Source organism: Tupaia chinensis, unplaced genomic scaffold (assembly GCF_000334495.1).
Source record: "Tupaia chinensis unplaced genomic scaffold, TupChi_1.0 Scaffold143758_1, whole genome shotgun sequence".
NCBI classification, from domain to species: Eukaryota; Metazoa; Chordata; class Mammalia; order Scandentia; family Tupaiidae; genus Tupaia; species Tupaia belangeri.
In genome coordinates, this window is record NW_006203607.1 from 2,254,650 (window position 1) to 2,265,739 (window position 11,090).

The 11,090-nt window shown below is 42.7% G+C and overlaps 1 protein-coding gene across 2 annotated transcripts in view; it reads right to left on the minus strand.

The window, feature by feature from the left end:
• The window catches only part of RLF (RLF zinc finger), a 95,208-nt gene extending 84,329 nt beyond the window's left edge, over positions 1 to 10,879 (minus strand). The window contains exons 1-2 of one of the 2 annotated variants that reach the window (XM_027766901.1): positions 10,791 to 10,879; positions 10,598 to 10,758 (exon numbers count right to left, since the gene is read on the minus strand). In XM_027766901.1, the coding sequence (XP_027622702.1) occupies positions 10,598 to 10,758; positions 10,791 to 10,860 (231 nt within the window). In that variant the 5' untranslated portion in view covers positions 10,861 to 10,879. Of the gene's footprint in view, positions 1 to 10,597; positions 10,765 to 10,790 lie in introns of those variants that run through there. The other variant, XM_006164945.3, reaches the window with a different exon arrangement.
• Positions 10,880 to 11,090: the final 211 nt, after the last annotated feature.

The following is an 11,090-nucleotide window of genomic DNA, read 5'->3' on the forward strand; positions in this document are numbered from 1 at the left end:
GGAGAATAGAGGAGAAGGGATTGCGGCGTGACCATCCCCCCTGGGGGGTGATTTCTCGCTTTCTGTCTCTATGTCTCTCTCTGTCTGGCGAGCGCACGCGCCCTACAGTGAAAATCTCTCCAAAAAAATAAATAAATAAATAAATAAAAATACTAAATACAAATTAGCATATGCCTGTCTTATACAATTATGTATTATAAAAATACAATTATGTATTATAAAAATACAATTCCCTGGGACCAGCAGTTGGTGTGTGTAATGGCTGTCACTGGACTCCCTCCCACGTAGTTGACCACAGTTCAAGTCCCGGACCCAGTGGCTTAAACTCATGCCAGGTCCGTGTGCATGCATGCCCAAGATCCCGAGAGGAGAATGGAGGAGAAGGGATTGCGGTGTGGCTATCCCCCCTGGGGGTGATTTCTCGCTTTCTGTCTCTCTGTCTTTCTCTGTCTGTCTGGCAAACGCACGTGCCCTATAGCGAAAAAACCTCTCCAAACAACAAAAAAAAAAAAAACAAAAAAAATGCAATTCCCAAGCTAAGTCATCCATGCTATCTTACATTTTTGTAAATTTTTAAAGAAGCATGCAGATTAGTAAGACATTACGGTGTTGGCTAATTTGACACACTCAAGTTATTTCCTCAGAGTAAGAATACTATGAAATTGGCCCAGCAGGTGACATGGTAGTTAAGGTGCAGAACTCCCGTACAGCCAATTGCGGTTCAAATCCCAGACCCAGCAGCTTGAAACTCACACCAGGTGCATGTGCATGCATGCCCAAAATCCCAGGAGGAGAATGGAGAATGGACCGCAGTGCCATTGCCCTGGGGGATGATTTCTCACTTTCTCTTTCACTATCTCTCTCTCTCTCCTGAGAGTGCATGTGCCCTATGGCAAAAACTTAAAAAAAAAAAAACTATAAAATCATATGTCAGTACCATAAGCTACTTGATCCCTCCTAAATAGAATCAGACATTAGAGAAATCAGACTGACCACAAACATGGGAAGAAATACATTAGTAATTCCCAACCTAGTAATATTGCAGGAATATAGGAAATCCTACAGAAATAAATCTCAAACTCTAAACATATGTGAAACATAATTCATTCTCACCTTCCCCAAAATCATAATACATTCAAATATTTTCATACAGAATAAATGAAATTTTAAATCTGCAAAAACCTTAGAGTAAAAATTTTTTGATAAAAGGCTCAATCATAGGCCAGCAGGTGGCAGTGGTTAAAGGAGCTGGATTCTCCAATGGCAGACCGCAGTTTGAGTCCTGAACTTAATGGCTGTCTCCCTTTCCCTTTCTCTCTCTCTAGTCAAATTAAAAAATAATAGAAACAAGTGGAATTAAATAAAATAAATAATTTAAAAAAAAAAAAAGCTCTGGGGCCAGCAGGTGGCATTGTGGTGGAGGGCACTGGACTCCCACATGGCTGACAACGGTTTGAGTCCTGTACCTGGCAGCTAGCGCGCATGTTCTCTCTCTCTCAATCTGCCCTCTCTGGTCAAAATAAAATGAATAAATAAATAATTCTTGAAGGGAAAAAAAAAAAACCTCAGTCATATTTTACTCTGAAACTAGAGAATCAAAACGTGGTGGTATGCAGAAAAAGAACACAATCAACTCTTCATTACTGTGTTTTGCTTTACTGTAGTGGAAAAAAAAAAAAAAAGCATGTGACTTTTAGACAGAAATAAACTTTAGACCGTGGCAAATGTTTTGGCTTTCTCTCTCTCTAAAGATTCACAATGTGGGGAGCCAGCAGGTGGTCTGGTGGTTAAGGCACTGGACACCCCCACATGGCCAACCACAATTCAAGTCTTGAATCTGGTGGCTTTATTTCCCACTTTCCCTCTCTTTCAATCTGGCCATTTAAAAAAAGAAAAATAAATAAATAAATAAATAAAATTAACTAAATAATTCTTGAAAAGATTCACATTTCATCTGAACATATAAAAGGCAAACTTAGGGGATTCACAATTCATCTGAACATATAAAAGGCAAACTTAGGGACCAGAAGGCAGCATAATAGCTACGTCACTGGACTCTCATATAGCCGACCACAGTTCAAGTCCCAGACCCAGTGGTTTAAACTCACATTGGGCGTTGTGCGCATGCGTGCCCCCAATATCCCGAGAGGAGGACAGAGGAAAAGGTTGATTTCCTTGTGCGCATGCGTGCCCCCAATATCCGAGAGGAGGACAGAGGAAAAGGTTGATTTCTTGCTTTCTGTCTCTGTCTCTCTCTGGTGAGCACACGCACCCTATAAGTAAAAACCTCTCCAAAATAATAAATAATAATAAAATTTAAATTTAAAAAGGCACATTTAAAAAGTTTATCCCAGTATCCTAATTTATACAAACACAGAACTCTTATTTCAAGTAGCATTTACTACTACACATATCATGTGGAACAAAACACAGTTTAAGAAGTATTGATATAGGAAAAAAGAGCATGGACTCAAAATCTTAAGACCTTGCCACCACTAACTGGCTGTGGGACCCTGGGAAAGCTAATTTCCTGGGGCTATTTTTTATCTGTAAAGTGAAAATAAACCACTCACCTATGTTCGTGGCACATAAAAGATGCTCAGGAACTTATGTAGCCTCTCTAATTTCTCATGTAATAGTTTGTATATCAGCTTTGTGCCAGCAATGAAAGCTTATTATATGCTTCATTTATCTTAAAATGTGCATAATTTATATAAAATGTATATATTTCTATTTGTATAAATTATATAATAAAACTTAAATGAGGGTCTACCCAGGATCAAGACACAAAGCACAAGACCTGGACCCTGCAGGGAAGCAGCATACGGACAGATAAGACTCGCTTGTTACCTTCCAAAAGTACAGTGGGGGATTTAAGGTAAGGGAGGGAACAAAGATCAACGGGCATTTATTGAGTGCTCGTGAATGGCAGAAACTATTCCAGGCACTGGGTAAATAAGACAGGTAACAGCTTCATGGCACTTCTGGTTAAGGAGACAGATATAAGACAGTAGCCAATGATCTGAAGAAAAAAAAGCAAAGGGGAGGAAGGCAAAGGAGAAATGCTATTTTAGGTGAGATACAGGGAAAGGCCCTGAGAGAGATAAAGGTAGATGTCTAGACTAGAATGGAGGGGACACATTCTAGTTTTTTTTCTACCAATGTCTCTACAGTTTTGCGATAAGTGATGCCTTCTTTTTAGATGTTTTTAATTAACACTCTTGAAGACCATGACCCACTGGAAGAAACCAATAAGCACCAGTGTACACAGCAAGAAACAGTGGTACCACCTAGTTTTCACTACTTCCTAGGTCACATTTCTGGTCAAGTGCACTACAAGTTAGCTTGTCCTATAACTGTTTGTCATACAGTTTCTATTAGGACATCTCCTAAGAGAAGGCAGTGCAGGGAGAAAAACTAACACATTAAAAATTAAAAGGCGACTGATAAGTGACGTGGTGGTTAATGGCGTTGGACTCCCACATAGCTGGCAGCGGTTTGAGTCCTGGACCTGGTGGCTTGCTTTGTCACCTCTCTGGTCAAATTAAAATAAATAAAGTTAAATAAAGTAATTCTTTAAAAAATTTCATTAAAGGGACCAGCAGATGGCATAATGATCATATCGCTGGACTCCCAGAGTTGACAAAGGTTTGAGTCCCAGACCCAGTGGTTTAAAACTCACTCCAGGTATGTGATATGCATTCCCATGGCCCGAGAAGGAAATGCAGAAGGGACTGCGGGGAGTGATTTCTCACTTTCTGTCTGTCTCTCCAGCAAGCACACAAGTCCTATAGCAAAAATCTCTCTTTAAAAAAAAAAATAAACACAAGAAAGAGCTAAAGCCACCAACCTCAAGAAGTTAAGACTGATTCTCGCATGTGAGCATTTCCAAACCACAGTCCTGTGAGGTAGCTAAGTCTTCCTCACAACAGCAATGCCTCCCACTTTCTCTCTCCATCAGTGCTACCCCTCCTTGCACACATGTAAATATGAACATTATCTAATGAATATAGGCCTGAAGTTGGTAAGTAATGTCTACAAGAACAACCAAAATCTCTTATTTTGATCCTTTATAGGAATTTCTTCTGGCAAAATTGTTTTGTGCATACTAGATTTTACATTAGGTGTTCCTTTTGAAGTTCCCATCTTGAGTGAAGCCTCTACAGTATAATCCTTTCAACAAATCAGTTTTAATCGTTAGGTACAAAGCACACCAAAAAAAAAAAAAAAAAAAAAAGAATAAACAAGAACACTGTTCTTGTTGGTTTATTATCAATATATGAGACAAACACAGAAACAAACACTTAGGCACCATGCATATGTACAGAAAGCTAACAGGACACACCAGAGAAACAATCATCTCATTCTGGCTGCTGAAATCAAAGCTCTGAAAGACCCAAATATTTAAGCTAGGTCTTAAATGATGAACTGGCAGAGGGAGAGAGAGGGCCCTGGAGTTAATCAGGCAAAGTAAGAGATAGACACTGCTGCGACAGTGACCAAAAATGAAGCTGGAGAGACCAGGACTTCCACAGGGTTGACTGCAGTTTGAGTCCCGGACCCGGTGGCTTAAAACACACTGGGTGCCTGTGTGTGCCCAAAATCCCAAGAGGTGACTAGAGGAAAAGGGACTATGGCGTGGCCATTCCCTCTGATGGGGTGATTTCTTGATTTCTGTCTCTGTGGAGAGCACACACACCCTATAACAAAATCTCTCAGGAAAAAAAAAAAAAAGCTGGAGGCCCAACCAGGATAATGCAGGTGATAGGGTACCACTCTTCAGTGCTGAAGCCCCGTGGAAGACCAATGTTTGGATTCCCCAGTAGGTCTAAAATATGTGTGCATGTTGGGGGGGGGGGGGGCGGGGGTTGCCATTCTGGCTAACTGTAAGGCTGGGGGATGAGGAATCACATGACGCCCTGACAAATGTGCCTATTTCTCTACTCTGTTCTCTGAGGGACCACATCATGATGAGAACCAGTTGAAGATCCCATGACCCCCCCATAAAACAACAATGAAAATTTTTAGACATTTTTGCTACAGGGTGCTTGAGCTCCCCGGGAGAGAAAGTGAGAAATCACACCCTCCTCCAGGGGTATGGCCACGCTGCAATCCCTTCTCTTCCAATCTCCTCTTGGGATTTTGGGCATGCACGTATACATGTCTGGCATGAGTTTCAAGCCACCAGGTCTGGGACTCGAACCGCAGTCGACTGCATGGGAGTCCAGCGAAGTAAGCATTACAGCATCTGCTGGTCCCAAAATAAAAAAAAAAAATTTTAAAGGTAGAGGGAACCAGCAGTTAGCGTAATGGCTATGTCGCTGGACTCCCATGCAGTCGACCACGGTTCCGTCCCAGATCCGGTGGCTTAAAACTCACACCGGGCGGGTGTGCGTGCGTGCCCAAGATCCCAAGAGAAGAATGGAGAAGGGATTGCGGCATGACCATCCCCCCTGGGGGGTGATTTCTTGCTTTCTGTCTCTATGTCTCTCTCTGTCTGGCGAGCGCACGCGCCCTATAGCGAAAAACCTCTCAAAAAAAAAAAAAATTAAAGGTAGAAAGGTGGGATTTGGGGGCCCAGATTCTAAAAGGCTAATGAGTCTGAACTTTATCTTGCCTAAGAAACCACATAGTATGCTAAGAGTATAAAGTGACTAACAAGCTTATATTTACTATTTAGAAAAAACACAGGTGGACTAAAAATAAAGCTAATCAGAAGGCAAGAGGGATTACTGAGAGGTGCAGTCTCAGAGCAGACCTGAAGACAGTGACAGGAAGTAAGTTGAACAATGAATATATACAAAGTGTCAAAATAAACAAACAAATAAGAGAACTATCTATCTGGTGAAATAAGGGCAAGCTTCAGAGAAATGACATTTGCACTGGGCTCCAAAGAAGAAAAATCTGCCATGTAGAAATGGAGAGAAAATGATAGAACAGCACAATGAAAGGGAAAGACATAAGAATGCCTGGTGACCCGAGAGTTTCTAAAGAAGTAATTCTACCCTTTTGGAGATCAGTCAGTCGGTAAATATCTTCTGAAAGCCTAATATATGTCTTAGATCTTGAAGAATTAAATGAAAATTCAAATCATCTTTCCCAAAATAATGCACTTAGAAAATCAAAGGCAAAATTTAAATCACAGGAATAACTGAGCTCAGGCAGTCCATGGACCCCTAAGTAAGGAGCCCCTGAATCAGAGAAAGAGTAGAACTGGGTGGTGTGACCGGCTAGGTGAGAGCTGAAAAGAAAGCTGGGGACAAGGCTGAGAAGACTTTTTTTAGTCCAAAACAAAGAATAAGAAATCTGGGTGATTCAGAACCATTGGGAGGCATTTTAAGAGATTGTTTTATTCATCCTCACAATGAAGTGTTTACATGGAAAACAATTAAGTACTATTGTGCCACAAGCAAAGGAGCAAATTCGAGTTTAAAGAAAACAACATACCCAAGGTCACACAGCTAGCTTAAATGGTGACCAGTAAGGCCTGACTCAGAGCCCTTCCACTCAATCACTAATCTAGGAAAAAGTGAAATACATGCAGTACTTACTTATTCTAACCATTAAAAACCTACAAAGGCACTGTCAGTATAGAACCTGAAAGTGTCTTATATAAACACGGTTTACTCATAAAATTACTTTGCTTGGTATCCTCAAGATGTAATTCACTCCATAATTTCAAGTTTGTTAATGAACTTTAAAAGTCTTTAAAATCTATGATATAAATGGAGTTTATCCATTGCAAAACTTAAAAAACCTTGGTTCCCAAAATATTATAAAAACTTGAAAAGATACCATCGATTTTTCAGCAAAACAAAGAAAGATTGTTTTCTGAAGTTGAATCTTATCCACACCATCTAGCAGACAATGTTTTCAGAAAAGTAACTGAAGGAAAGGAAAAAAATAAATAAAACAATCATATCGCAGTCACTGAACACAAATTTTCACTAAGTATAACCTGATCTAAGTGTCATTTTCTCAGTAACTATTATTCTAGATTTTCATTTTATCATCTCCACAAACAAGAAAATTGAAAATATGCCCAGGATGAGATAAGTTTCTTTATTCACTCATCTGTTAGTTTATTTCTTGATTTGGTGCAATTCCAAAGATAGAGCCATTTCTTTTAAGTGCTGCAAAAGATGAAGAGAATATGGTGCCAGCATGTTGCAGAAGGATCAACTGGTACAACCTAAGTTTCCAGGACAGTAGTTCTGACTAAACCCTGCATGACAATACTGTACATTGGTGATCATTAAGCACCCCATGGCACAGGTCAGGCCAGTACGTAAGGTTAATGGGATGTTTACTGTCTATTATGTGCCCCTCTCCAAGGACACAGGAACCCTGTCTTCACTAGTTTATCTTCTGTACTTAATCACACAGTGTTTAAGAGAATTAATAAATCTTATTCTGCTTTTCAAATATAAAACCAAAAGCTGTAACTGATGGTGACAATCTTCCTGCTTCTCTATAATATTTCAATTTTTTCTTCTATATCCAGTGATCAATCAGACAGTTTTTTTACCTGCACTTGGGGGGGGGGGATAACAACATGACAAGTTTTGTGAAGAATTATACATAAGCTCTCCAGTCTGTTTGTCTAAAGTATTATAAGGTGATGCAGGTCAGAAAACAACATATGGTTTTCCCAGGCATAATTTGTCTAACATTAGCTAACAAGTGGCAGTCTCATTGAGGACCCAACTAACACCCTATCCCAACAATGCTTTGTGTTACAACATACTCTTATTAAAACACCTGTTCTTATTTCATTTCTTAGTCCCAAAAACATTTATAGAAAACTCTGAAGCAGGGACCAGCAGGTGGCGTGGTAGTTAAGGGTGCTGGACACTCCCACATGGCCGACCACAGTTCGAGGCTCGGAACTGGTGGCTTGCTTTCTCACTTTCCTTCTCTCTCTCTGGTCAAATTAAAATGGATGAATGAATAAATAAAAATAAGGTTAAAAAGAAAAAGAAAACTCTGAAGCAAAAAACAAAACCAAAAAACTATAGAAAAGACAAATTACAAAAGCAGTTTATTTTTTAAATTCTTCTGGGTGCTCACATCTCTAGATGTTATCAAAACTCAAGACATTAAAACGTTCTGGTAAAACTGGAGCTGTGGGAGCCAGCAGAGGGTATAATGGTTAAGGTGCTAGACTCTTACATGGCTGACTATGGTCTGAGTCCTGGACCTGGAAGCTTGAAACACACCTAGCACAAGTGCGTGTGTGCCCAAAATCCCACGAGGAGAATGCAGAAGGGATTGCAGCAGGGCAGCCGTGAGGAAGGTGGTGGTGGTGGTGATTTCTCACTTTTTCCCTCTCTCTGTTTCTCCTGCAAGCACACTTATCCTATGGCAAAAATCTCTCTCTAAACAAACAAACAAATGGAATTGAGGGCCAGCAGATGGCGCAGGGATTAAGGTGACTGGATCCCCATAGCCGACTTTATGGTTCAAGTCCCAGAACTGGTGACTTGAACATCATTGCAGGCGTGTGTGCATGTATGCCCAAAATCCTGAGAGGAGAATGGAGAAGGGATTGTGGCATGGCCATCTCCCCCCTCCCCAACCCCTGGGAGTGATTTCTCACTTTACTTCTGTCTTTGTCTCTTTCCAGTGAGCACAGGCACCCTATAGCAAAAACTTAAAATCTGGAGCTGCAAGCCTTAGACATAAACCATAATACACACCATAAGTGTGTGTGTGTGTGTGTGTGTGAGTGTGTATTAATATATACATGTTATTTATTTTTTGATGAACTTCAGTCTGAATGGCTACATTTATTTTGGTTGTCTTTCCAAGAAGAAAACTCAGGCTTATTAGAAGCCTTACCCAAACAGAACCCATAGTTGTTCTCCTGCCTCTTCTCCTTCCAGTTCAATTAGCCTCTCCCCTTCTGCCATAGCGTCTGTATCACTTTTCAACCCGACCTGTGGCAGTGGGATGCTCTTCTCCCCCTCCAGACCTGCACATGACTCACTTTCATGCTTTCAGCCCTACCTAAAGTAGCTTCTCCTAGTTACTTTTTTCTAAGCACATACTACAATCTGTAATTAACCCTTTTATTTATTTTTACTAGTTAGCTGCACTTCCCATTAGGATGTCCCATGAGGGCTATCTCTTCACCACAGTCTCTACAACACCTCCCTTTTCATCATTACCAAAACTATACTGGCAATAGTGTCATTTCTATGCACTCCCATTAACTATAAGCCCACAAAAGGTAAATGCTGTTTCTTAAGTTTCCCCAGCACAGTATGAAGTGCCTGACACCATACTATGGATTCAGGAAATTTGCAGAATCAATGCGAGTACTCAACAAGAATGATCATTAGGACAATAGTAAGGAAGCAGAGAACAATTACACCTCAATACATAACAGTGCAGAGAAACACTGCAGGTTGTACACACAAAAAAGGATCGATACAATGTATGCAAAAGATTAGCAAGGACAAAATTCCACTCAAAGAATTAGGTGTTTCCGGCTCAGCAGAAGAGGAAGAAAAACAATCAAGCAAGTCAACGTTTGATTCTGCTCCGGAATAAGGGAGCAAATTGCCTCCGCCACCCCAATTATAACTTTGGAAGCCGCAATTTATTCAGCACCCTGGACTACTTGTTAAAGAGTCCAAGTACCAATGAATTACGATTATTTTGCATTCTTTAAGACACATCAGGTGAGGAGCAGAGAAGTGGCTCCGAAACTAACATCAGAAGTAGAAATAATGACAAATATTTACATTTGTAAGACTTGACATATTTGCGAAAAATCCCGAGGTAATCATAGACACGAAATCGAACACACCCATAGATATATAATCATAGGTTAGAACCCACTATGGCACAGAAAAGATCACACGACTGCCAAAAGAGGCCACACTACATCTCTCTCCAGATCGTCTCCTACCCAAAGACCCTATTCGTCTCTACAACGTTCACCAGCCTCATTCCTGGTAGTATAATCAAAGAAATACAAAAGAAACGAAAAGATGCCTTAATTCTTTTTTTTTTTTTAAGGGAGACTGGCTTATAATAGAGATGGCAAAAACCAAACAACCAACCGGTTCCGCAATCCCTAAATCAGAAAGCCCTAGATGCCTTTCAAGGCTGTCATTCAGACCTTTTAGGGGCCTGGAACTCGCTGACTCCAAAGATAATTCTCTGGCCCCAAGGCCCCTTTCCAGATTAATCAGGGAAAAAAACGGTTTTCCATCAGAAACCTGCACTCTACTCAAAAAAGGATCCCCTGGCAGGAACGAGCAATTAATACCTCAGGGGGCAGTGGCGCTCCAACCACCCGGCCCGGACAGAGGCAAAGGCGACAGGGCACGGCCCTTCCAGGGAGCTGCCTGCCCCCTCGGGGCTCTCTGTATGGCTAAGCGTAACCCGCCCCGGTGATGGCCAAGTCGGGCGCTGAGGGAGGTGGGCCAGCGATTGAGCTTCCGAGCTGGGCCTTCCCGGACCGGGGGCGCGGCGCGCCTCGGAGGTGGCGCCTTTCGATCTCCGGCCCGGGCTGCAGCTGCAGATCCAGGGCCTCCTCCCCGGGCCTCCCCGCCCCGCGCCCTCGGCCAGTCGGCCAGCCCCTCACCTGGCAGAAGCTCCGGCAGTAGTTCAAAGATGAGCCCTCCGACACCTCCTGCTCCCTCAGCTCTGTCTCCAGCTGCCACAGACACGGACGCAACCCCTGGGCTCCCGGCGCCGGAGATACAGGGCGATGACCCCGAGCCATGGACTCAATCTCGGCTCCGTCTACGGCTCCCCCCCCCCCCCCCGCCCTCCGCCCCCCGCTCCCGCCGGAGCCTCAGCCTCAGCCCCGGCGGCAGCGGCGGCTTCTCCCTTTCCGTCCGCCATCTTCCCACGGCCCAGCAGCGCGTAGGCAACCAAGCCACGTGACTCAGCCCAGGCCCCGCCCCCGGGCGCCCGCGCGTGGTGACGCACTCCTTGGCGACTTCGGCGCCCGCCTTATTGCGTCATTAGAACTACGCGTGCTCCTCCTCTCGGCGGCCTCGGCGACAGCCGCCCTAGCAACTGCATAGCAACAGCTGGGGAACTTCTTGCCCTAACTCGGTGCTTCCAGACCC